The following is a 27,841-nucleotide window of genomic DNA, read 5'->3' on the forward strand; positions in this document are numbered from 1 at the left end:
AGGGAAATGACCTAGATAATGAAAAAAACATTAAACATTTCTTACATTTGTCTAAGGCAGGGTTTCTCAACTTTGTCACTGTCGACATATTATGCTGGATAACTCTTCCATGGGGGAGGGGGGGGCGGCTGTCCTGTGCATTGTAGGGTGTTGTGCAGCACCCTTGACCAAAGTTGTTAAATCAAACGTGTCTCCAGACATTGCCAAATGCTCCGGGCAAGGGCGAGATTACCCTCAGGTTAGAAATAATGGTCTAGGGCAGTGATTCCCAGCTCCACTGGCATATTAGATTCACACGGGGAGCTTTACAAACAACTGACGCCTGGGTCCCACCTGGAGATACTCTGATGTAATTGGTGCTGAGGAGCGGCCCAGGTAGAGGGAATTCGGTAAGCTCTGCAGGTGGTTCTAATGCTTAGCCAGGTCTGAGAGCACTGGTCTAGTGCTCGGCAGTCTACAAGTGTAATATGCATTACAGGCTTCACAGCACACCTGGGTGGAAGGGGAGGTAGCTTGTTAGTGTGGTTTTCTGACTTGAGAAGTGAGATCCAGAGACTTGTGGTGTTGTCTTGTGAGTGGTGGAGTGGGAATCGGAACTCCGCTCGCCCGGCTCCTAACCCACTCTTCCAAGGGCCAGGGCATAGCCTAAGCAGGATTGATGTTGAAGGGGTTCCTGGATGGAAGTCTTCCATTGTGCAGTGCTTTTCCTCTATCCTGGTCTCTCGTTTCCTCCCTTTCAGTTTCCCTGAGTGTCTCTATGCCAAGGCACACTAGCAGTCATTTACACTTTAGCGTGAACATGAGCTAGTCTCCCTCTTCTAGAGCGATTTGCCAGTTATGCCTCATTGATAACAGTGAGAAGGAAGGCTTTACATCAGCTCATAAGTGAGGTGGAACAGTTTGGGGTGGTAACCTGTGTGCTCATGACACCTCCGAAATCAAGTCCGACTGGTAATTGCCTTTGGTTAAGGTTCACCTCATTCTGGTTTTGGCTTACAATTCTATCCAGTTCCATCTCATTTACGAATCATTTTTAGAGCATCTCCTATGTGTATAGTATGGAATTGGAGATCGGTGGTGGCTGGATCTCCTTACCTAGGCTTTAAGTTCCCAGGTGGAGGGCATTTCTTCCTGCTTCTGTGGCATTCACTACATTTTGGTCCTGACTAGACATGTACCATGCAAGGTATTTAACATGTGGATAACTGAATGTCAGCTCACACATCCTGAACCCAAGCCTGTGCTCCTGGGGAAAGACCTTACAGGTGCAATGTGAGGACTAAATCTGCAGGTGTGTGGGTGATATTTCTCCTTCAGCCCAGGGATGGCATCAGGAGAAGCTGGCTTCAGAAGCCCCAGAGAAAAAGTGAGCACAGTGGGGTTCTGAAGCTTCTTCAAAACAGATGTATTGAGCAGAAATCACTTTTATTGGGATGGCTTCGTTTTAAGGAAAAGAAAAGAGACAAAGCCAAGAGAGAGACTCTGCTAACAGATGCCTAGGAGTGGCTGGACATTTCTGCCCCATGCTGTGCAAAGAAGGGGATCCTGGCCCACACGTCCATGCCACTCATTCTTCGAGATCAAGGTCTGCTCAGGCTTCAGTGCACTTTCTTGAATACTTGCTTGCAGACCACACCCTGCACTCTCATCTCCTGAAACAAAAGCAGATGCTTGTCATTGGCCAGAGCAAAGTCACACTTGGGGCTCAGTGCATACAGGGGCAGGAACTTCGAAAATAGCGCCTGCTATTTCTCCTCAAGAGTTGGTTCGAACTAACCAATTCCTTAGAAAGTCCGTTAAACTGGATCAGTGGATGTTGGGCCCTGCTATGCCCTAGGCAGGGCTGGCTGGGAAAAAAATGTGGTTCAAAACGGGCCAGCAGGACCCTCTGATACCTCCCCTCCCCCTACTACACTCAAGGAGCCAAAAGGCTTTCAGAACCTCAGTCCTGAGCCCAAGACAGAGTCTGTGCCCAAGCTTGGAAGAAATCGGGCCCAGACACATGGCTTAACCCCCAGAGGATTCAGTAGGTCGCCAAGGCCAAAGCTGCAAATGGCGTGGAAATTCTAAGCTTCAGCTACACATTAGAGTACCCGGGGAGTCTGAAAAAATGCCTGGGTCCCAGGTTAGACGAGTTATATCAGTGTCTCAGTGGGTGAAGCCCTGGAACTGCTATTAGTAAAAGCTCCCAGGTAGTACTCAAATGCAGACCAGAAAGCTCATGCCTTGCTTACAGGACAGCCCCTGCTGAGTGGCTGGGGGAAATGACACACAGAGTGTCACCACACATTCCAAGTTTTGTTTTGTTCTGTCTTGTGTTTTGAAGGAGGCTGAAAATCTGAATATTTACGTGACATCTCCTAATTTTTAAGTTGTTCCCTGAAGAAGTGTGAAGCTCCCTGATGGCCAAAGAAAAGAGGTCCGAGCCCTCCCCGCCCCCACCCCGCCATTTGCAACCTCTGGCCTAGAGCCACAGAACTACTGAGCTGAACGAGACAGTGGAGACCACATACCCATCTACCCTCATTGTTCTGCAGTTGAAATAGAGGCCCGGGGAGAAGACAGGCCCAAGGTCAGGGACTGCGTTAGCCTAATGCCTCTGAAAATAATGCCCTCGTGCCTCTTCCCAGCATTCACACGGACTCGCATCTTTGCAGAACTCCTGTGGTAGGATGGCATTTTGCAGGGGAGGCTTGAGGGAGGAAGTACTTACTCAAAGGTACCCATTGAGTCAAGAGTTGAAGAACCCAAGTCACCTGGACCAGGTTCTTTTCTCAGAAGGAAGGTAGTCGGGGAGTTCCAAGGGAAAAGGAGTGATGGGAGGTCTCCTTTTGGAGGACATGTGTTATTTTAGCTCTCCAGATGTTAAGCCCCTTCTTCTGGATTTGTGCGTACTTTTCCCAGACAATGGATGGAGTAGAAATGGCTTTGACCGGAGTTCCCAAGCCAGAGGCCCACACCTAGGCTTCTGAACTGACAAAGGCTTCTCGTCCCCTGACCTAGAGTGTTGAGAAGCTTAAAGAATTCTCCTTGATTCGAGCCTGCCACAGCTTGGCCTGGTGAACACAGACATCATTTGGGAGCAAATTTCAGTTCTTCCGTCTCCTAGCTGTGTAATTTGGATGTGCGCCCCCATGTTCTCATCTCCAGAATAGGACCCCTAATAGCAGCTGGCCCATAGGGCTGCTGAAAGGACAGAGAGAGATTATGGAATGCAAAAGAGCTTAGCTCCACGTCTGATGCTTAGCAAACGCACCTCTGTTCCTCATGTCTCTGACTGGACGGCTGAGTCAGCCTAGACCTTGAAAACTCGGGGCTCAGTGTTTAAAGTCACTCAAAGGTCTTCTTCAGGCCCTTGGAAGAGAAGCTTCAGAGCAGAACCAAGGCCCAGCCACGGAGTATTTTTCCAAGGTCCACTGGACCTCAACAGTGATTATAGTCTCTGGACCCTGTTCTGTGCCCCCCCCCGCCCCCACCCCACACACCAACAACCTACCAGGTGCAGCTCGTCACCCTCAATCCATTGGGTCCAGCCGCGTCCCTCCTTTTCCCCCTTCTGCACACACTCGAGCTTGTCCCCATCCCAGCTCACCGTGGTCTGCCAAGCAAAGGAACAGGGTTGTCAGTCCTGAGCAAGCAGCCCCAACCTTGTTTACGCAGGGTGTGCTCAAGTCAATTTCATTACAGAACACTTGCGGCCTAACTCCGTCTACCACGTGTCTTATTATAACAGGTAAATCAATTTTATTTTATTTTATTATTTTTTAACATTGATTTATTTTTTAGAGAGAGAGAGAGGGGCAGAATGTGAGCAGGGGAGGGGTAGAGAGAGAGGGAGACACAGAATCCGAAGCAGGCTCCAGGCTCTGAGCTGTCAGCACAGACCCCATGCGGGGCTTGAACTCATGAACTCTGAGATCATGACCCAAGCCAAAGTCGAAAGCTTAAGCGCCTGAGACATCCAGGCATCCCTATTTTATTATTTGTTTAAGTATTTCTTTATTTTTGAGAGAGAAGAGTGTGTGTGTGCGAGCAGGTTAGGGGTAGAGAGAGAAGGAGAGAGAGAATCCCAAGCAGACTCTATACTGTCAGTGCAGGGCCCGACGTGAGGCTTGACCTCACAACAGTGAGCTGACCTGAGCTGAAATCAAGAGTAGGGTGCTTGCCCTACTGAACCACCCAGATGTCCCCTGGAAATCAGTTTTAACATTTACAAAAACTTCCCTAAATTTCACTTAAAGGGGTACTTAGGAGAGAAAAGGTCATCAGGGTGGGGCTCTCAGAGCTGGGGCTGAGTAGGGGGCTGGGAAAAGAGGAGGGGCTTCAGAGGGCTGAGTGCACCCCAGGTGGGCAGGGAGAGGCTACTGTGCAGGTGCAATGGGCATTTCCCGTATTAGCAGCTACCCACCTCCCCTTCAACAGCCTTTCCATATGTGGCAATTGCACATTATGAGCCCTGCCTCCTCACTGCTGCAGTTAAGACTCCATTTGCCCCTTGTTCACTGTGTGGCTCTAGGCAGGTCCACCCTGTCTCTGGGTGCCTGTGTTCCTATCTGTCATAGGAAGGGGCCAGAGGCCATTCACTCGCTGGCCTTGGTTTTACAGAGGCAAGTTTCTAGGATTCATGTGTTCCCGGCCACGTTCAGCTGTTCAGCTGATAGATAGTCAGCAACAGCCTGATAAGGATTTAGGAGAGAAGAAGTCTGGGAAATGAGTATGGAGTGAGTGGGGCCACTCACTGGGCAGTGGGGACTACCTCCTCCTCCAAACCCCTCAGCTCCCTCCAGGGCTCACTGATGACTGCTGCCCTCTGCTGTTAGGGTGAAGCCTGCAAGGCAACACAGGCACAGGGTGACAGGTGGAGCCAGTTGTGTGCAGGAGTAAATCAGACCTCTGGTCCTGGAAACAGGATAATAACCTGTTTCCAGAGGGAGACGGAGATCAGGAGGACTTGGGGTGGGGACGTTCCTTTCTGGGGTCTAGAGATCACTCGGGGCACATGTCCAGCCACAGAGAAGCTCCCACCTTCAAATGAGAACATAATGAAGTTGATGTCTGATGAGGTGTGTCATGGGCAAAGACCACTAATGACTCAAGCCACAAGACAAGATGCCCATCCACTGGGCACCCCGTCCATGCCGGGCTTATGAAGGGAAGTGGGGACTGAGAAATCAGACATTCCTCGGCTTCAAGGAGCTCGTAAGAGTACTTGGCTTCCCCATCAACTGAACTTCTCTTTGTGTGTTTATCCTGAAGTGTACTCTGTATATTAAAGGCTCCAGACTCCATCTGAGGCTAAGAAAAGATCGCTGGTCCCCAGTTACGCTATATACATTTCTGCCTTTGCCAGATATGTTAGAGTCAATAAGCATATTCAGGCCCTCCGTGCTGGAAAATACAAGAAATGCTCAAAGAAGAACATGGTAATAAAAAGAATACCTGTAATCTTGCCTCCTCAGAGGTAATTACTCTAACATTTTGGTGTGTTTATGTCCAGTATTTTGCTCTATGAATGCATATATATATTTCTGTTTTTAAAAAAATTAGGATTGCATCATTTATGGTTTTGGGCCCTAGTCTCTTCATTTAATGGAAGCAATTGTCCACTTCAATAAATAGTCCACATAAGCATTATTTTACTTGTTACATAATATTAAGGAAATAGCTACATAATTTGTGGCGCCCTGCAGAAAATGAAAATGAGGGGCTCTTTTAAAAAAATGTTAGGAATTTTAAGATGGTGACAGACGAGCATTAAACCAAGCGAGGGGCCCTTCTGTGCCTTGTGACCTGTGTGACTGCACTTGGTCACAGGACCACGGAGCTAAGCCTGCTAGTATTACATCATATCCACACACTATCATTTAGTCCATTCGGTGTTCTTGGACATTTAAGTTATTTATTATTCTGTGCTATTATAAGTAAGACTGCCTGGAATAACCCAGTTTTGAACACATCAATTTCTTGGAGTACATTTACAGAAGAATTGTAGCATTCAAGAGTATGCATATTTTTAAGACTTTTGATAACTACTGCCAGCTTGAGCCCCAGAAAGCTCACACCTGTTTACCATCCAACATCAACGTCAGGGCACGAGGTTGAAAGAGATGTTCATTAATGGTAAGGCAGTCTTTGCTCCTGAACTAACATGTTACCCTTTCCAGATCATTTGACATCTTTTAATGGGGACCATTTGGATACAAATAATAAAATACCTTAGCAAGAGAATTATGGATAGCAGAATTTCAGGCATCATGAGAGATGGAGGGATAGAGGGAGAGGGCAGAAGGATCTTTGGGCATAGAGAACCCTTTCTCAGAGCCCTACAATCAAGCCCATTCAAGGGAAGGATCCCTAACACACAAATGCTATGGCAGTGTCCAAAGGAGACACTTCCTCAACCCCAAATTCCTGTTGTCTCTGACCCTGGGTACGTTGGACAGAACAGAGACTATTCTCGTCTGGACTGGATGTATACAGGGGAGGCTGAGCTCAGAGATGTGAAGGCAGTTTCTCAGGGTCACTCAGCTAACAAGGAAAGAATCTGGGCTGGAACATGAGGCTTGCAGGACTCTGTGACCCCCGTGTTTCCCAGCCTAGGGCAGGGCATCCAGCAGGTGTCTGCTGGAGTCTCTGGGGGCTGCACATACACATAGGCATTGTGCTCAGACTCTGAGAAGCTCCAGGAGAACACCCTTCAGTTCAGTCCAAACATTGTTGGGTGTGGGTGCTGAGAGCCAGAGATGGGTCCTCAAGAGATCACCGCTGAGAAGGTCAGATGGAAAAGTACGAGGCGGTTCCAGCCTGGTGTGGCTGGCGCTGGCGTTAGGGGAAACCCAGAGGCTGCAGTGGCTGGGAGGGCTCCTCATTCTCACAGGAAACATAAACTAGTTTTTGTTTTTAAGCGGCAAGGCATGCCAAACACAGTGCGTTAAGGACAAGCAGGCCAGTGCCATAAAAGCTATCCTGGAGTTAAGGAGAGGGTGGGAACAGGGCTGGGGGACTAGACGGGGCCACAGCGCCAGGCTGAAAACTGGGACTGTGGCCTGGAGCATGTTTCCAATGCCTGCCAGGGCCGCCTGCACCCGCAACGCAGCCCCCTGGCTCCGATCTCCTGGGTGGAACCCGTCGGCTGGGGAAGAAGCCGAGCTGTCCTCCAGGCTAAAAAGGGCAGGAAGCTCAGCCATCATGTACACAGGGCTCCTGGTACCTGCCCCCTCCCACCGCCCACCCTCCACCTGTATCAGGTGGACCCAGTACTGTCCGCAATGAACACGTGCCTAGGAGTCAACAGACCTGGGATCTCCGTCTCTAGCCGTGAGGAATGACTGAGCAATGAGAGTAACCTCCTGAGCTTCAGTGCCCTCATCCGCAAAAGAGGGATTAATGGATCACATATTCACACCCTTGTGAAGTCCCCTCCTGCACAGACTCTGGGCTTGCCTTTGTGACTCGCTTTGGCCCACGGGACATTAGCAAGCACGAAGCATGCAGCGCTTTTATAAGCGCTCGTACGCCGGGGGCTTGGTCTTTCAGAACCCTCCCCTGTGGGAACCAAGTTGCCGTGCTTTGAGGAAGGCCAGGCTATCCTGGGGAGAGAGGCCACGTGGAAAACCCTGGAGGACAAGAGAGAGGTTACCGCAGGAGAACTGAGGCACCCCAACTGAGCTTTCAGCTAAACATGCAGTCACACGGAACTCAAGAATTGCCCAATTGACCCACTGAATCAAGAGAATAAATGGTTGTCGTCTTAAGTTATTAGGTTCAGGGCAGCTTGCTATGTGGCATTAGCTAACCAGAAGACCTACTTCACCAGGTTGTGCTGGGGATGAGAGAAAATGTACGTAAAATGCCCAGGGCTGGCATGGGAGGCCCAAATAATAGTCATCAAGACCTCCAGAGTTTAGACAGGGATGGGATTTGCTTGTCCAAGCTGGACAATAACTAAAAGTCTTTTCTTTTAAGTTGGAAGTTTGTGAAGCCATGATGGATAGGCTGTTCATCGTGGCTAAACGTTTCAGAAGCTCCTCCCCTTCCTGGAGACTTGGACCCAGGAGGAGACCTTGCAGGGGCTGCTTGCTGAGCTGGGCGCCCAGGAGCACTGGGATGTCCACTGCCCTAAAACTTAATTAGTTTTTGTTCAAGCTGAAGATGTGGAGACTCCCCACTCACGGCAGTGATGGCTCCAAAACGGTGATTTAGTTCTCCCACTTGGCTAGCTCATGTTCACTTTTGGTGGGAATGGGTTTTTCTATTTAAGCTTTGTATCCTATGGGAAGAAACCAGCCTTTCCCCAGAGGGCCAGATTTGTCCCAAGAACAGAAAAGAGGGGTGAGGAGTCAGGGAGGAGGATGGTCACCCAAGAACAGGAGAGGGGAAATAAAAAAAAGAAGTAATGTTGGAAGGGGACTGGGTAACAAACAATGGTCACTTGTTTTCTTGTGATAACTCCTGATGACAATCTTCCCCAGGACCTAAGAACTCCTCCTGTGACGTCCTCTGTGGTAAGAGCCAACCACCTTTGCCAGACCAGGAGCAGTGAAATCTGGGACAAGGATTTGGCTTGCCCTGTGAATGCCGTGTCTGAAAGGGTCTTTAAGAGCTCATTCAACGCAGGTTCCCAGCTCAGGCACTCTCTACTGCCTAATCCCTTTAGCCAGGGTCTAACGGGGGAATTTCAGGCGAGAGAATGTTCCTGATGTTTTCCAAGTGGCATGGGAAGGCAGGTGCCTGTGGGGGCTGAGGTGGACACGATACAAACCACAGAGATAGGCAGTGCTGTCTGTACCCCCACTGTGGGCTCTGGGACTCCACCTTGGAAACAAAGGGGAAGTCCGGCCACCTTCAATTTCTCTCCTCACTGCACGGACCACCTGCAAGTCTGCAAAAGGGCTGGAGTCCAGGGCAGCTGGTTGTAAAGTGAAGCCAGTCCAGTAACTTTTCTATTAAAAACAAATAACCTCTAACACTTTGGCTCTGTCAGCAGCTTTCCCAGAAAGACATGCACCAACAGATGAACGAAGACAGCTTTGCATCACTATGACAAGGGACTGTCACTTCAAAAGCCATTATCCAGCTCCCCTGACCACTTAGAAACCCCAGCTGGCACGGCTGCATGGGGACCAGTGACACAGAAAACCCGGCTTCGGCAGGCAGCCTGAGGAAGCACGTCCCAGGGGTCCCGAGGCCCCCCTTGCCCTGTGCAGGTGACCTATACTGGGAGTGACAGACTATTCACACTAAATGGACCCATCTCTTGTCAGTGACCTGGCCTGGTCCACAAATAGTGGGATTCATCTTGCCTCCCAAGAATTGTGACATTTGTTAAAGCTCCCACATGCCCCAAACACCCATTCCAACAAGCAGGGGGAGGATGGGTCACTGACCCCTCCACACTTGCCCACACAGCTCGGGGAAGCCCTGTGCTTACGGACCCACCTCCCAGAGGCACCTAGGACTGCATCTTACTGTCTCTGTGGTTCCAGAGCCAGGTCAGAAGGGAGGTCTTGTCCATAGTGCTTCTTTCTGCAAAGGTCAGAGCCAGGATTGACCCAGATCTGACTCCAAAGCCTGTGCTCTTTAAATTCTGGAGGGGGTGGAGGATTGAAAAACCAGACAGTGACTAGACTCTTCCTGTACATGATGTGAATTGCTAAAAGCTGCAAATTGGCCATTGCTCCTGGAGTCTGATTTTAAAGTATGCTTCACCCTTTGAGGGTTCCTGGGACAATAAGACAGTTCACAGCCTCTGGTGCCTGTGTTAAATAAGTGAGTGGATGAGAAAAGTCAGGAAAGGTAACAGGGAGCCTGTCAAATGCCAGGTACTTCCACGTTTCACTTGACTTTCAAGCTCTAGAGCTGATAAAAATTAGACTTAGTCAGGTAACCAGCCTATGTCTCGTGGGGGTTATGGGCTGGGCCATCACCTGGACCCAGTTCTTTCTGGTGGAAAAGTCCAGTAGCTGCCCACGAGGCTCGGCCCGGTGAGCAGTGTGCTCACTCTCTTCTGATCCACTCCTAGGAGGCTGGTAATTATCTAAAATCAGCACATTCAGGGGAAAAGCCAATTCTCTCTAAAAGCAGATTAAAACTAAATTAATAAGGCCTTAACATGTGAACGAGTAATTAGAGACACAAAAGCTGTTATGAGCAACTACTATAAACCAGTAAAACCACAACAAGACCTCTGTGGGCATGAAAGAATGCAATTCTAATGCCATGAAGGAGCTAACCGCAAATGATAACACAACTCTTAGGACAAACAAAATGATAAAATATTATGGCTAATCTTGACGTGTCATTTTTAAAATTCCTTAAACATTCTGGAAAGCACCCAGGATCAATTTTAAAACAAGAAGCCCTTAGAGAGCTCAAGGCCCCATGAGGCCAAGGTTCTGGATGGGGAGGAGGGAAATGGGGCTGGAGAAAGTCACAGGGCTCATGAGAAACTGTGCTCAGCCAATACAGGGACCCAGCACTGAGTGCCCCAATCTAGGGGCCCTAAGGCTGGGCTGGACCCAAGCTATGCCACAGAGCAGCTCAGCCTAAGGGGAAGGCAGATATGTAAACTGGCATTGACACCACTGGTGTTCTGAGTTGGGGTGGGTGGTGGGTACCCAGCCCAGTGAAGAGACAGGGAAGGCTTTCTGGTGGAAGTAATAGCACCACTGTCGTTGTCACCGTCACCATCACCATCATTACTCTAACAATATGTGCTGAATATTCACTATGCACTGGGCAGGGCAGGGTATTAAATGCAGCCTGGGTCGTATCTTCCTGGAGCACTTCTCCCATTTTACAGATGTGGAGACTAAGCCTTTCAGGTCGCCCAGCCACGAAGTGGGGAGATGAGATGTCTCACTGGACTAGAGTCCATGTTTTTGCCTACTGTGCCCTGCAGTTACCTGATCTAAGCTGATCTTCCAATGAGCAGTAGGATTCTCCAGCGTGGTTCCGTGCAAGGAAACATCCGGCAATCGTGCGCTCGACACCTGCACACTAGCCTTGGGTACTGGAAACAGAGGCAGGTGAGGCGAGCATCCTACTCTCAAGAGCAGACAGACTATTAGAGAAGAAGACAAGCAGAGAATTCCAGCAGGATGGCAAGTGCTGAGTTGAGGCAGGTGATGGTGGTTGCAGAAGTGGGAAGGCATCTCATCAGTCTCTGGAATGGGGACAGCGATCTATCAGGGAAGGCTTCCTGGAGGGGATAATCACTGCTGGAATTAATGCTGGAATTGACACCAGAAAACACCACGGGAGTTAGTTAAGAAGTAGAAGTTGGAAAAGAGGAACGAGGGAATCCCAAACAGAGGAACAGCCTGGACAGATGCAGGGAGGCCGGAGGCTGCCTGAGTGAGGCTTCTAAATGAGCTTTGCCCAGCTGGACTCTCTTGGCATGACCCTCCCCAAGGATCCTGACCCTGCTCCTCCAAGCCCAGAATTTACTGGGGAGAGGACTCAGCCTCTCTTTTCCCTCACTTTACATCTTGGCGGCTCCAACCAGCCAGACCTGAGCAACGGACAGTCCGGATGTTTGCTTATCTGGCAGGCAGAGCCAGCCTGCTACTTGAGCCAGGGCAGGGAATCAGCTTGTTATCAAGTCCACAGGGCGGGTGTGGGGGGGGGGGGGGCTGTTGGGAGGTGGCGGGGGAGGATGTACAGTAAAGGAGGGGCCATCCTGCCACAGTGCTCGGAGGGACTCTGAAGGGCAGAGTCCACCAGAACCTCGTCACTTCCACAAGAGCCTCTGGTTTCTACTTCTTATCTCTCAAGGCGAACAGAAGCACACAGCTCCCAGGAGATAAGAGATGCTAGCTCAGTAGCTGAAGAGGAGTCAGCAGGTCGGGATCTCTCGACTGAGAGCTCTTTGGGGTCTGGGATCCTTTTAGTCACTGCAGGATACCAAGCCCCACCACAGAATCTAAGGCAGGGAAAATGCATATCACCATTTGCTGAATGAACGAACAAATGGCAGAAAAACATTGTAGGGGTACTCTTGCAATGAGCACATTTTTATTTTCAGATAATGTAGCCGTTTTCCAAAGATGAGCTGTACAGAACTGCGTTAGCCGTTGTGTGACACTGGCCTGAAATGCTGAGTCCTAGAGCACTTAGCCGTCACGCCCAGGGCCACACAAGCCAGGAAGAGTGCCAGTCATGGTTTCAACCCCGTTCTGCCCAACTCGGAACCCGCAGCCTGCTCTCTGTTACCCCATGAGCATCTTGCCGCCATGGATGCTCTTGCTGCCAAACACTAGCAGGCAGGCTATGGGCCGGCTTGCCTGCCTGATCTGGGCATTTGTGCGGGTGGGGGGTTGGGGGGGCCTGGTGACAGTCTTGGAGAGGTGCAGGCCCGAGCCCCAATCCATCCCTACCTAGCAGGGAGACCCTGAGCAACGTACCCCACCTTCTGAGCCTCCATTTCTTCATCTGCAAAGTAGGGCTGAATGTCCTGCCGCAGAACAAGAGCATCAGGATGAAATGAAACAAGGGGTTGCAAGGACCCATTCAGTGCTGGACACAGCAAACCCTCCATAAGCAGTAGCTCCCTCTGCCATTGGCTTTGCCCAGCCTGTTCTCTCCGGCTGTGGACAGGCACGCGCCCTTGCAGGCCAGCCTGCGTGAGGTAGCTCTGCCAGCTCTTCTCTGGGTGGCCGGGGCACCCACACACCCGTCACCACCTCCAGAATTTGTCTTCTGGAGAACACAGGTTACACGATGAAAGAATTAACAGTAAGAGCTCATACTGATGGTGGTGACGATTACAGGCTTTCCCTCATCTAATCCTCACCGCGGAGTAGTAGGGATCCCTTACTTTATAATTATCCCCATTTCACAGACAAGCAGAGGCACAGGGAGGTGAAATAACTTGTTTCATGCCCAGTTGGCAAGTGGCATAGATGAGACTCCAAAGACGATGGTCTGGCTCCAGAGGTGAACCGGTTATGACTCAGCCAGGTTCTGCCGCAGAGAGAGCTGGGCCGCGGACAGCCTCCACTGTTGAGGAGAAATGAGATGCAAACCAGACCCCCACTCCTCTGCACCTGACAATTCCATCCATGACCCTGCTACCTCACTGGGGACACTGCATTTGACATTTCAAAAGCCTCACAGAGAAATTATTCCAGAGTTGTGACCCTTAACATAACAAGGATGCCACCTCTCTCTGGTAGCAATCTGGACTCAAGACTGCCAGGATCCCAATTCAGGCTCCACCAGCTCTCTCCGCTCAGACAAGTGGTATTGGTGCTGGCTTTCATTTTCTTCACATAGAATAGAGGAAGAATTTTGGCCTCTTCATTACAAAATCGTGAGGCTTAAAAGAATTAATGCATGGAGGGACACCTGGGTGGCTGAGTCGGTTAAGCGTCGACTCTTGATTCTGGCTCAGGCCATAATCTCATGGTTGGCTGAGTTCGAGCCCTGCATTGGGCTCTGTGCTGACAGCATGGAGCCTGCTTGGGATTCTCTCTCTCCCTCTCTCTCTTCACCTCCCCTGCTTTCTCTCTCTCTCTCTCTCAAAATAAATAAAAAAACATTAAAAAAGAAAAGAACTAATGCATGGAAAGTGTCTAGAATCCCTAGCACATGGGAAATACTCAACAAACACTAGCTATTATCGAGTGGCAAATGGATCTTGCAGTGATATGACCTACCAGTTATATTGCTTGAAGTTCTATTATTTTTACGTAACACTCATATGACAAACACAATGGAGCCTTCTGTGCTAGGCACTGGATAGGTAAAGTGTGGGTTCCACTGTCTAGAATCTCAAATGCATTAATAAGTGTCACAGGTGCCCTGGGAGCAATGGCTGCAGAGAGCGACAGTGAAGCAAAAGGAAAGGATGAATGAGGTGGGATGAGGAGTCAGGACAAGGTTGGTGGAACAGTTAAGCCCGGGCTGGTCTTTACCAATGGGTAATTATTCTCCCAAGGGAGAAAGCAGGGGACTTATCCCAGGGAAGTGAACAGAGAGATGCCAAAGAGGAGGGCAAATGAAGGCGCCTGCAAATGGTGGGATGGGGCCAAGGATATGGGGTGGGTAGGAATTGGAGCTGGAGCCACGTCCTGAAAAACCCAAGCCACCTCTGGCCTTTGCCTGCCAGCCCTGGGGAGCTCCTGGGCAGTTGAGCCAGGGAGTGATACAGTGAGATTCCCATTTTAGAACGTGAACGATAGGGTGAAGTGTTGAGAATGGTGGAAGGGAGATCAGGGTGAAGACGTAGTTCATGGTAAGAATATCCAGTGGAATAAAGGCAGTCTCTTCAGCAAATGGTGCTAGGGAAACTGGACAGCGACATGCAGAAGAATGGACCCGGACCACTTTCTTACACCAGACACAAAAATAAACTCAAAATGGATGAAGGACCTAAACGTAAGACAGGAAGTCATCAAAATCGCAGAGGAGAAATCAGACAAAACCTCTTTGACCTCTTACGCAACATGTCTCTGGAGGCAAGGGAAACAAAGGCAAAAATGCACTATTAAGACCTCATCAAAATAAAAAGCTTCTGCACAGAGAAAGAAACAATCAGCAAAACTAAAAGGCAGCCAATAGAATGGGAGAAGATATTTGCAAATGACATATCAGATAAAGAGTTAGTATCTGAAATCTATAAACAACTTACCAAACTCAACACCTCCCCCCCCAAAAAAACCCAAATAATTCAGTGAAGAAATGGGCAAAAGACATGAATAGACAATTTTCCAAAGAAGACATTCAGATGGCCAACAGACACATGAAAAAATGCTCAACATCACTTATCAGGGAAATACAAATCAAAACCACAATGAGATACCACCTCATACCAGTCAGAATGGCTAAAATTAACAACTCAGGCAACAACAGATGTTCGCGAGGATGTGGAGAAAGGTGAACTCTTTTGCACTGCTGGTGGGAATGCAAACTGGTACAGCCACTGGGGAAACCAGTACGGAGGTCCCTCAAAAGTTAAAAATAGAACTACCCTACAGCCCAGCAATTGCACTAGTAGGTATTTATCCAAGGGATACAGGTGTGCTGTTTCAAAGGGGCACATGCACCCCCATGTTTTTTTTTTTTTTTTTTAATTTTTTTTTTCAACGTTTATTTATTTTTGGGACAGAGAGAGACAGAGCATGAACGGGGGAGGGGCAGAGAGAGAGGGAGACACAGAATCGGAAACAGGCTCCAGGCTCTGAGCCATCAGCCCAGAGCCTGACGCGGGGCTCGAACTCACGGACCGCGAGATCGTGACCTGGCTGAAGTCGGACGCTTAACCGACTGAGCCACCCAGGCGCCCCAGCACCCCCATGTTTATAGCAGCACTATCAACAATAGTCAAAGTATGGAAAGAGCCCAAGTGTCCATCAACAATGAATGGATAAAGATGTGGTGTGTGTGTGTGTGTGTGTGTATATATATATATACACACACACAATGAAATATTACTCAGCAATCAAATATAATGAAATCTTGCCATCTGCACCAACATGGGTGGAACTAGAGGGTATTATGCTAAGCGCAATTAGTCAGAGAAAGACAACTATCATGACTTTATACATGGAATGAAGTGGAATTTAAGATACAAAACAGATGAAAATAAGGACAGGGAAGCAAAAATAATATAAAAACAGGGAGGGGGACAAAACATAAGAGACTCTTAAATACACAGAACAAACTGAGGGTTGCTGGAGGGGTTGGGGATGGGGGCATGGGCTAAATGGGTTAGGGGCATTAAGGAGGGCACTTGTTGGGATGAGCACTGGGTGTTATACATAAGGAACGAACCGCTGGAATCTATTCCTAAAATCTTTATTCCACTATATGCTAACTAACCTGGATATAAATTAAAAAATAAAGATAAATTTATAAAATGAAAAAAAAAAAGAATTCTTGGAAAGTGCTGAGCCTATTGCACAGGAGTAAGCATAAGAGATGTTAATAATTATTGTTATTATTACAGGCAAGAGATATTCAGAGAAGGGGGGATGGGGGAAGGGGAAAGAGATGCTAAGAAGCAGAATCTACCGAACTTGTTGACTCGTTGCCCATAAACACTTTCCGTTTATCTTCACGGTGATCATTTACATGGCAATGCAGTGGTCTGTGGAATCAAAAAGCCACAGTTACTCTAACCACCTGTGGTTATGTGGCACTTAGGAACACCAGCAGGAGGTGACCAGTTCTGCAAACCACACAGAGTCTGGAGTCAGAGAGGTGTGAAGTTCAATCCCAAGGCTATGGTTAACCAGCAATGTGACATAGGACGCGAGGGTCCCTGTCTGTAAAACGGGAGTAGCACCTCCTCTCCGGGACTGTTGGAGGATTAAATAATATATGTAAAGTGCAAGGGCAGAGCCGGCCACACAGAAGCCCCCAGATGGTGGCTGTGCTTATATGTAGGTTGGGGAGGGTTATTAACCACACAGCTACAAACAAATACCTTTGGACAAATAGACGTGGCTTTCCTTTGAATGGTTTTCTTGGAGTGTAATCACATAAGTGGATCTCGGAGCCAAAGAGTGAGATGATGTTTCTGACTCACCGGACACTGTCAGACAGGATTTCCCCAGCCCCTCATTTCCTGTGTGCAGAGCCAGGTATGTTGTGAGGACGGGTAAGGGTAGGTTTTGCAGCCTGGGTTCTCCTCCATCTCTACCCTCACACCTTTCATGCCCATCTTGTTCATACAGTTCTTCCCCAGAGTCTCCTCTGCTGTCCTTGGCCCCTCAGGTCAGGAAAGAAAGAAGCGGGGTGGGGGGCGGGGGGGGGGGAGGAAGGACAGACTCACCAATCACCCTGTATTAAAGACAACCAGCCCTCTAAGGTATTTGCTGGTTAAAGGAAACACCTAGAAAAGGCTTGGGATATTTAACCAAAATAAATGTGCTCTAATGTTGGAATTTCAGGCATCATAACGGAGACCTGGAGTTTTCGTTTGGAGGACAAGGGGTAGTGTGTACGTGTACGTGTATGTGTGTGTGTATGCACGCATGCTCTAGCACAGATCAATTTGTGCAACACAGATGAGCCACACCAATGCTTCCCAGGGACGAAGCCATTGTGACTCAGGCACAGAGCTGGTTGGCAGAGTTTTCAGCCAACTCCAAGTCAAATACGAGTAAGTCCTCAAGCCCACGTGAGAGGTTACAATAGGACCTGAGCTGCAGGGCTGGTTACGGGAGAAGCTTCCCACGGGGCCAAGGGGACCGGAAGGCAGTCATCAGCTTACAGCCTCCGGATGCCAGGAGGGGAGGGCAGAGGGGGTTTCCTGCTCACTCAGGTCTTCTGGATCCAGGCCCGGCGACCGCTTCAACCAAGAGAATATGGCAAAGTATCGCTATGTGACTTTGGAGGCGAGGCAGATCACAACACTGTCATACGCTTTTGCCTCGTGCTCTCAGCCCTCTCACTCTCGGGGCCCAGCTGCCGTGTCCTGAGGAAGCTCAAGCAGCCAGGAGACAGTGCGTGTGAGGGGCCACACGGAACGTGGGTCTTCCAGCTCCCTGCAGACAGGACATGCCACGGGGACCACCCACCCCCCTTTGCCCAAATTGCAGACTCGTGAACAAAATAAACAGCTGCCATTGCTTAGAGTTTTGGAGCACTGGGTTTTGGAGTGGTTTGTTACACAGCAATAGAAAAATGAAATAACTCATCACCATACATAATTGTCACAATAATCTCAGTGCTATGACCCCCGGCTCATTTTTATAGATGACAGATAAAGTACCTTCGCCAAGGAAACACAGCTGGAAGGTGTGTCCCAGATTCAAATCTGGATCCACCTCAAGGCCAAAGCTCCTAAGTGCTCTGTCATAGCCCGTCCTTGTTCACACACACACTACTGAGGTCTTTTACCCGGGGGCTCAGGTGCAGGCCATCATGGGTCGCTGCCAGTTTGGTGTCCCCAAGCAGACTCCATCCGCAGGGACTGGACTGCACGTCTCCACTCTCATCCAGCCCCCAGAACTAAGCAGCTGGAGCCCCGGCGCAGGCTTGTTACGCTGAATCATGACCAGCACATCACAGGATCCTGGGCGTGGGCCAGGCTGCATCCTCATTTTTCTTTCTCAGGAGTTATCAAAAGCCCAGCCTTTGGGGCGCCTGGGTGGCGCAGTCGGTTAAGCGTCCGACTTCAGCCAGGTCACGATCTCGCGGTCTGTGAGTTCGAGCCCCGCGTCAGGCTCTGGGCCGATGGCTCGGAGCCTGGAGCCTGTTTCCGATGCTGTGTCTCCCTCTCTCTCTGCCCCTCCCCCGTTCATGCTCTGTTTCTCTCTGTCCCAAAAATAAATAAAAAACGTAAAAAAAAAAAAAAAAAAAAAAAAAAAAAAAAAAGCCCAGCCTTTGAACCAGCAGCATCAGCAGCATCTGGGAGCTCATTAGAAAAACATGTTCTTGGGCTCTATGGCAGACCTTCCGATTTTGGAAACTTAGGGGGGTGGGCCGCTCAAGTTTGAGAACTCCTGCTCTATTGATGTGGTTCTTTCACCCATGATCTGTGGGCTCTGTCTGAGGATGTCTTTAGTGACAGGAAACTGGTTCACACAGCCTCAGGGGGAAGAAAGGGAATGCCCCGCTGGCTCAAGTACACCGAAAGTCTTGGAGATGTGCTGGTGTCAGGGGCTCCAGCAAATCCCCAGTGTTGCAGCTTCCCTCTCTCATTTCTGCTTCTCTGCTGGCCTCATCTTTCCCTTCTGTTGGATTGCTCCACACGGCCATGGGAGATGGCATCCCGCCAGCGTATGAACTTTAGGACTAGAACACGGCTCTCCACCAGCGTCCCTAAATTAAACCCCGGGAAAAGGTGAGATGAGGCAATCCCGTGACAGGTCACTGGACACGGTCATCACCCTGGTTTAAGGTGCCCAACCCACGAGAGACAGTGTACCATGACGTGCAGCTCCACTAGAGCCTATGAGGGGAGTAAGGGAATACCTCCCACCAGAAGAGGAGGTGTTTCTTTGGGTGGGTGGGGAGAGCAATGTTGGTCAGAAAAACAAACAGCGGTAACTCCCCCAACCAACACCGGGCCACCGTCAACGATTATGCTTTGCCTCTAGCCTAAGGCATCACAAGGGCTTTCGGTCCCTTATTGCACACAGTGTTGTGGCTTCACAAGGCACTGTCCCCTGTGCTATCTCCATGGTCCTCTGAATTTGCCTTGTGAGACAGCAATCATGATGCCCATTTTGCAGATGTGAAGACAGAGGCAGCGTGTCCAGTCATTTAAGGTCACTGTCAGTTGGGTAAGGGAGGAGGATTCCAGCCCAGATGTCGGCCTCTAGGACTAGCACTGATGTCCACACCCCCATGCCTTGTCAGTATTGTGCGCTCACCTCCAGCCTGCAATGGGCTCACAATAAGGACCTGAGGTGCTGGCCCTCAGCAGAGCTCCGAGGGAGACCTTGTAATACAGACCTTTATAATAGACCAGTTAGGGGCGCCTGGGTGGCGCAGTCGGTTAAGCGTCCGACTTCAGCCAGGTCAAGATCTCACGGTCTGTGAGTTCGAGCCCCGCATCGGGCTCTGGGCTGATGGCTCAGAGCCTGAAGCCTGTTGCTGATTCTGTGTCTCCCTCTCTCTCTGCCCCTCCCCCGTTCATGCTCTGTCTCTCTCTGTCCCCAAAATAAATAAACGTTGAAAAAAAAATTAAAAAAAAAAAAATAGACCAGTTAGAATCCTTCCTCTGACACCAGCTGGCTGGGACCTGGGGTCAAAAAGGTTCTTCACCTCTCTGAGCCTCAGATTCTCATCTGCAAAATGGGCATAATGACACTTAGAGAACTGCATCTGTTGTGGAGACCAAAAGAGAAAAAGTGCTAAAATCATTCGGTGCAGGCATGGTGCTTGGTAAAGACTTAGGGCTTGTTATTTTTCTTTGTTCCTGCCTAACAAAAAACAAAACCTAACACAACAGTGTGATTCTTGAAAGCTACTTTGTGCATTTTATTTGGGTTGCTTAAATTCTTCTTTTTGTAATCCTCAAAAGCATGCTGCTGACACCGATTTCAAAGGTCGGAGAACTTTAGCTAAGACATGAAAGAGACTCCGTGTTTCCATTCTGGAAAGGACCCAGCAGAGGGCTGGGGGCCTGATCTGTGGCCCTCGGAAGGCTCCCCAGTCTGAGGGCGTTCACAGCTCTGTGGTCCAGGGAGTTAATCGTGCCATCGGCATTGTGTTCTTTAAAATATGAACCAGAAAAAAACCCATTAATGAGACCAGAACAGGATCAGAGAGCTGGCAAGAGTTTAAACCAAAGTGTTAACAGCAGTTTCGTGGATTTCATGTATTACCATATATAATTAGTTGGATGGATGGATGGATGGATGGATGGAAGGAAGGAAGGAAGGGAGGGAGGGAGGAAGGGAGGGAGGAAGGGAGGGAGGAAGGAAGGGAGGAAGTCAGGGTAGGAAGGGAAGGAAACACAGATGGTTAAAAGAGAGAATTCAGAAAATCTACAAGCACGGACATGGAAAGATGCCTAAGAAGCAGCACTGAGTGAGAAAACAAGGAGCCAAGGACTGAATTTCTTTCCTTCCCCCCCTTTTTTTTTTAAACCGATCAATAGATAGACAGCTTCTATATTCGAGGAAGATTTCCGACAGATCCACCAGAAACAGGAGCGGTGATACCCTCTGGGAGGTGGGAATGAGGCCAAGTAGGGGAAGGGGCCCTTTGCTTTGCAGTCCACTCTCTCCTTCGCTATTTGAATTCTCTTTTTCCTTTTACAATAAAAACAAAGAAAGCAACAGAGGGGTGGAGGGCCGCAAGCCGGAAGGCAGGCTCTGCGGAAGGGGTCATCCTGAGTTCACAGCTGGAGCTGAGGGAGAAGCCTCAGCCAGGGCAAGAGGCACCAGACTCCCAAATGAACAAAGGTGCCCCCTCCAGGGAAAACCGGCCCCAGTGTCCGAGGTGGGAATGACAAAGGGCCCTTCTGCCACCACTGCGCGGAGCCGGGCTCATGGCTGTGATTCCGACCGAGGCTGTCTTCTCCCACAAAAGCTGCTCATGCTGGGGACAGCTGGGAACAAAGAAGTCCATCATTCTTCATTCCAAGGGATTCCCTGGCCTGAGTGGGGAACACTATCTGGGGTTGAGGAGAGCCCTCCTCCTGCAAGCCCTCCCACCCTGCCAAAGCTACCTGTGCTGGATTTAATACGTGATATTGGCTTCAAACTGGGCCCGAGATTTGCTTTTAATGGATAAAGGCATGCAGGCGGCAGCGGAGAAAAGCTAAGCCCAGCCTTCACACATTTCCGCCAAAATGACAGTCCCTGCTGCCTGCAGGTCACATAAAATCTGAATAGGACAGACTGGAAATGTGAGCTGAGTGATCCCGGGCCACACAGATCTGCATCCTCCACCTCTCAGTCTGGGGACAGACCGCTGAGCCATTCCAGGTGGCTCTGGGCCTGGATGGCAATGTCTCCGGGGGGGGGGGGAAGGCCAGATGATAGACCAAACCAGCTGGTGGCCCGGGGCCCTCTGCAGCTGACTGTATGGTTTCCCAGTGTCTCCAGAGATGCACGTACACAGAGATGTTTCTTTCCTCCAGAGCAGGGGTTCTCGAACTTCAGCCGCATCAGAGCCATGTGGCGCACATACTGAACCCCAAGCCACCAGCCCCACCCAGACTTTCTGACTTGGTAGGCCAACAGCGCAGCTGGAGAATTTGTGTTTCTAACAAGTTCGTGCGCTCCTGTGGCTGGTGTCCGCTTCAGGACACTTTAAAGAACTCTACTTTAAAGAACCCACAGTGCAAACAAAGACAAAGGGCTCCTTGATCCTGGACTTCAGGTTAACAGAGCGGGGTAAGGCCTGGGCGGTGTCCCATCTAAAGGGACAGCTCTGACAGTGTCCCAGGGGTCCACACGGCACAGGAAGAAATGGGTACCCAGTGTTTTCAGCCATCTTGATTGTGTTGGTAAGAACAGGCAGAAATATGGATTTTTCTATGAAATCTTACAAACTTTGGCAACTGGCTCTGAAAATTTTCAAACACTGTGCAGGCCAAACAAAAACACATCTGCAGGCCAGATTTCACCCTCTGGCTGCTGTGCTAGAGCACACATAATGTTCCCATAGAAAGAGGCAGAATCAGAGGTCTCTGAGCCAGCAAGCCCCTGGGCCCTTAGGGAAGGATGTCAGTCTGACCAAACCTCTCCCGGCAAGGGGTCCCTGCAGCCTGTCAGGGTCACACGCAGGCTCCCTACTGGGTCCTCATCACTCCTGTCTTCCCCAGTCACATCTGGCATTCTGGTATTTGTGGACTACACGTCTCCCACCTCCCAGGCCCTCTCACAACCAGCCCTTTTCGGACTCCTGGGCCTTCACAGACACGGCTCCCTCTGTCTAGAATGCACTTTTCCCATCTCTGCATATGCCCTAATGCTTACTTGTCTTTCAAGGCCCCCCTCAACCAGGCAACTTCGCTGACCACTGCTCCCTCACCCCTCCACACTGTGTTCCTCAGCTCACTGTACTGCCATCACTGAAAAAAAAAATGGCCTGGGTGTTCCAGAAGGCCTTGCTGCTTCTGTGTCTCCAGGGCTGAGCCCAGAGGCCAAGGTGGGACAGGTCTGAAGTAGCATTTACCAACCTCTGTTCTCTTGGCCTTGGCCTTCCTCTTGTCCCCTTTCTGCTTGCCTGGCTATTTCCTATCTATCCTTCAAGCCACAGTTCAGACTACTTCCTGTGAGAAGTGAGAACCTTCCCTGACCTCCCAGATCCAGGGGGGGTGCCTCTCTGGCTGTCCTGCCCCCACCCGCATGCTATCACAGGATGTCTGGCCTCCCCCACTGCCCTGAGCTCTATGAGAGCAGAAATCTTGTGCAATTCGTCTCAGTAACACAGGGGTTGCAAAGATATGGGAAAGCGACATAAAATGCTTGTCGGACCAAGAAAGGAATGAACAAAACAGATGAACAATCCCAGGTGAGAAATGAGACCCTTGTGATGTGCTGGGAAGGAAATGTTAGAATCCAGCCAACTTGGTGCCGAGAACAGATTGGCCTCCTCCTGGCCACTGCTCCTGGCTGGTGGGTGCGGAGTGTGTGGAGCAGAAGGGGCGGCGGTAAAAGTTAGCTTTGGCAACTGCCTGGCCCAGGACCCCAGGGGGACTTGAAGACCTCAGCCCCTGCGGCCTCTTGGCAGGCAGCTCCTCTGGCCCTTGCAAGTCTCGGGCTGGACAGTCGCTACAATTCGATTATCCTCCGCCCTCCCCTGGCTATGCTCTTCACCGTAGGCTTCCATCCAGCTGGCAGCCAGAGAAGGACTTCTCTGCAATGCAAAGGGTCAAGGGAAGGCCGGAGCAGAGAGGCCGTCCACCCCCCCAACAGCACCAAGGTGAGTGAGTGCCATACATTTGGGAGAGGGGCGCCCTGAGTCCTGGGACAGCAAAGGTGACCATGAGTCCTAGTCCAATGTCATTAGTTTGCCCAGCTGCTGAGCTCCCTGATCTGCTCACCTGGGTTGTCCTGATGTCCTAATGCTGAGTTGAGAAAAAAAGGAGGCCACGTGCCCCTTCCTTTGTGTCTGAAACCTTGGCTTCTTCTACCCCTTTCCTCTTGTGTAGAAGCCACCTCCTCCAGAAGTCCTTCTGGGTTCCCCTCCTCTAGGTGCTTCCCTTTGTCACCACTAATCACACTATGTTCTCTGTGTGTGTCTGTCTTCACCACAAAGACTGTAAGTTCCTGGCACATCAGGGATTGTGACACCCTCCTCCACGTCCCTGTGCCTGGGGCCGTGATTAGTGTGTGAGGAACGCGGTAGGTGCAGTGCAGTGGTTAATGGCAGGGACTCCGGAGCTGACAGACCAAATCCAAACCCTCCCTCGGCTACTTACTTAACCTCCCCAACATCACACAACAAGAAATCTTGCCTCAGTTTTCTTATCTGTGAAATGGGGTTGAAAGCGGTATTGTGAAGATTGGGTTAAAATAAAATGGGAAGAGTACGTGGTAACAGTATGTGGTGCACAGTAAGCACTCAACAAGCACTGGCTAGTATTACCAGGTGATCAACATACGTCTCACGCAGTAATGGATGAGGGAGAGAAAGCAAGATGGAAGGCAATTAGCCAAGTAAGTACAAGTGGGCACATTCCAGAGGCTGCAGTGACCTAAAACAAACAGAGATGTCTGATGTGCTCTGTGAGTACCCTAAGAGTGAGCTGGGGACAAGAGGTGTCCTTAAGCTCCATCCAGCAGGCCAGGGAACAGATCATGGACAGTTATCTGAAAGGCAGAGCCCTCACCTTACCAAGGCAGACCCTGCTGCCGGGTCTCCTTTCCCACTGCGAGCCTCTCTGAGGATTAAGAGGCCCTGGGCCTTCTTAAGGCACAACTGACATGTTCCTACACCAGTATCGGCCTCTCCAAGGACACTCCCTGCTGGCTACCCCCGCTTCTGCCATCACTCCAAACAGCAGACTCAGACATCAACTCCTGACTACCTTCGGATGAATCAACAGGCCGGGGGGGAGTAGTCCAGGCCTGGGATTCCACACTCTGGCACCTTCAACCACAGCCCCAGCAAACCTCTGCCATCTGGCTTCTGCAAAGGTGACTGGCAGATAGGGGCCTGGCAGGGAGCAGAAGGGTGAGCTTCAAAGCGCAAAGGCCTAGGGTTCAAATCCCATCTCTTACAAGTCTCTTCTCCTCTTGGAGCCTCAGTCATTGTATATTACGGGGTCGTGGATCTCTCCCTCGTTGGGCCATGGTGTAAAATAATGGTGCGGTGCAGGGCACACAGCAGACCCTCAGTAAATGTTGGGAGGGGGAAGGGAGATGGTGGGGGGGGGGGGCGCTCCGTCAACAAGCAAAGCAGGTCCCTAGGGGTGAGCATACAATACTAGCTCTGGACCCAAGACTGAAAGGGATGCTGGGAGCACCCAGACCTTCCCAGTGACCCAAGAATGTTGATAGAGACTTGGGGCTGACCTTCTAGAATTTCCTATGGAAACGCTAATTGGGGTCTCTGGGTCATCAGCTTCCCACCCTTGGGGATAGGCTGCTCACTTCCCTCCCCCTCCTGCAGGAATGCTTCCTCTAGCCTGGGCCACCATGGCAATGACCTACTGAGTAGGGGTTGGCTGCAGGGTTCAAAGGAAGCTCAGCAGGCAGTGGAATATAGGGTGGGGAAGGGGAGGGCCAGGAGCCAAATCCCAGCTCTGGGACGAGGTGGGGCAGGTCAGAGGCTTCAGGGAGATCCCCTGCTTCCTAGAATGGCTTCATGCTAGGCTATACAGGAAGTTTTACACTTCAAAAGAGTTCCCTGTGTTTCTTTCCTCCTTTCCTTCAGCCTTCCTCCACCTGGCCCTAGTACAGGCAGAGGAGAAGAGAATCAACAGACTTGCCTAGAATTCCAGCCCAGCCCCTGCCTAGCTACTCTGGGCATGTTACTCATCTCTTTGAGACGGTTTCCTCATCTGTAAAATGGTCATACTCCTACCACCCTCATAGGTTGTGAGGATTAGATAAAGTCAGATGTATGAAACATCTGGCTCAGTGCCCGGACACAACAGAGACTCAACAATCTGCAGCTTTCATATCCATCACTATCCTGTTTGGGCAGAGGGGGATGCTTGATAAGTGGGTGCTGCCTACCTTGAGGGCTGGGAGTATGAAGATCCTTGGTCCCTAAGAACATAAGGGCCCTCGCCTCCCTCCCAAAGGAAGTAGTCCAGACTTCGGTCAGGCCCCCTGGGCAGGAGATGCCCTGGTGTATGCAAATCCTCACCATGCACTTGCGGTCATCTATGCCCGTCAGATCCTCCTCAAACTCCTTCCCAACCTGGAAGTCCATGATATAGTTCCTGAAAGTGCTCAGCGTGCGGATGATCATATGGTCGCCGTCCTGCACAATCTCTTTGTCTGGCTTCAGCAAGTTGGCAATTTTGCGCAAGGCCACGTTGACATCTGCAGGGGATGAGGGGGTAGAGGGGACAGAGAATTGGCAGGAACATTCAGATAACTGTCTCCAAGGTAGCGGGGTCCCAGGAGCCGGCTCCTCCCCAGGGCAGCACCATTGGGGTTTCCTGTTCGCTTAGCGCTGTCTCAGCCAGCAACCGGTTCTGCGCATTCTTTTTTTTTGCAACAAAGTTTTCTGGCCTTATGCTGACCCTGTACCAACAAAACCTAGCAAACTAGACCCAGCTTTCCTAATGAAGTTATCCACGTCTAGAGGCAACTATCAGATGTTTACCACCAATTAGTCCTAACAACCCCCACCCTCCAAGTTGGCGGCCGAAGCCCTTTCGCTGGCTGGCGACGGGGCGGCGGCTGGCCCAGGCGGAGGCAGGCGGGCCCTCGGGAGAGCTCTGCGGGGCCCAGCCCTCGTCCCCGAGCGGCCGGCCGGGGCAGCAGCTTACCGAGAGCGCGCAGGTACTCCTCGAAATTCTCGTTGGCCAACATCTTCCAGTACCCGGTGAAGTCGACCGGCATTTCGGGGGCTACTGGGGCGGAACGGCCACGGAGCAGGCAGGCGCAGCGGCTACCGACGCGGTCGGGGTGGTGGGCGGCCCGGAAATGTGCGCCCGCCGGGGGCAGGGGGCTCCGAGGGGCGGCGACAGCTGGATTCCAGGCGCGCACAAAGCCCGCGGGAGGAGCCCTCGCAGCCGTCGCTCCGCCCCCTTCGCGGGGGCGGGGCGGGGGCAGGGGGCGTCGGAGGGCCAAGTTTGTCTCTGGCCTGCAGCCACCTTCATTCAGTGACCTGAAGGTCACTTCCAGATGGAGGAGGAGTTGGGGGTGAGGAGGGGGGAGGTGCTTTAGTGGCTCCAAGTCTTTGGTTCCTCAGGGATTCCTTCCAACGCCTTAAACGTCTCACATTCAGCAGCCATTAAGGGTTAACAAACAGTCTCGGAGGGTTTGCTGGAGTGATTAGGAAAGGAGCTGGTCACTGATCTTTGCTCCTGGTCAGTCGGGCTGGTGAGCAGCCAGGGTCAGAAAAGCTGGGGAGTTGCATTCTGGGCGAGAAAAGTGGGCACATTTCCACATCCCTCCCCCAAATAAAAGCAAGGTTGATGTTGTTTAAAGTTAAGTATGGCTGAAAAGGCCCTCTGGGTGGTTACGATACAAAGAGAAGTTTGAGATCCCCTGCTTTATGCAAATGTAAGCAATGATCAATATACTGTTGATTTTTTGCCTCCCTTTTCATCTAATGGCAGCGAAGTATTCCGTAGTGATCTTCTCACTGTGCTTTTTTCCAGTTAATATATTCCAGAGAACTTTCTACTTCTATACATAGAAAATGTCATTCTCTGGCGGGATGTTCCATTGTTTACCTAGCTTGCCCACCACCGATGGACATTTATGTTGTTTCCAATCCTTTGCTCTTAGAAACAGTTCCACAGTGAAGATCTTTGATCACATTTCATTTCCCACCGGGTGGGTATGTCAAAGTGCTTTAAAACCTCTGCCTTTGCCAGTAAAGAGATGACATAATCGTGTGGGCTGACTTTTTGACCTTCCATTAAAGACTAAGTATCTCTTATAAATTGCTTCTTGCACAAATCAAAGCCTGGGTGACAGCAGGTACATTCTCTTCCTCCCCTAGCACTGCCATGACTTTCCCCTCCTCCCTCCCTGTCCCCCCCCCCCCCACCCCCCCAGCCTGGGGCTCATGCTAGTCCTTGCCTCAGACTGCATCTTGCTGAGTTGGGAAAAAAAATGCCTCTTCCTCAGAATAGGGGCAGTTTCATCGCAGGGAGTGCCTTGGATTTTAAGCCCCTCTTACCCAGCTTGCTCCACACCAGGATTTCCCATCCATGGCACTGTTGCCATTTGGGGCCATATAATTCTCTGTTGGGAGTGGTGGTAGGTTGTCCTATGGATTGAAGGATTTTTAGCAGCAT

The 27,841-nt window shown here is 50.5% G+C and overlaps 1 protein-coding gene across 1 annotated transcript; it reads right to left on the reverse strand.

Moving 5' to 3' along the window:
* Positions 1-1,406: 1,406 nt before the first annotated feature.
* On the reverse strand, positions 1,407-27,841 carry RBP1 (retinol binding protein 1). Its single transcript, XM_040481119.1, has 5 exons — positions 27,724-27,841; positions 26,360-26,779; positions 25,729-25,907; positions 3,497-3,598; positions 1,407-1,652 (listed from the first exon to the last, which is right to left on the reverse strand). Exons 1-5 carry the CDS (start codon positions 27,839-27,841, stop codon positions 1,599-1,601), a joined length of 873 nt encoding a protein of 290 aa, XP_040337053.1. The 3' UTR covers positions 1,407-1,598.

This window comes from Herpailurus yagouaroundi, unplaced genomic scaffold (assembly GCF_014898765.1).
Source record: "Herpailurus yagouaroundi ecotype Mexico unplaced genomic scaffold, PumYag 159, whole genome shotgun sequence".
In the NCBI taxonomy this organism is placed as follows: domain Eukaryota; kingdom Metazoa; phylum Chordata; class Mammalia; order Carnivora; family Felidae; genus Herpailurus; species Herpailurus yagouaroundi.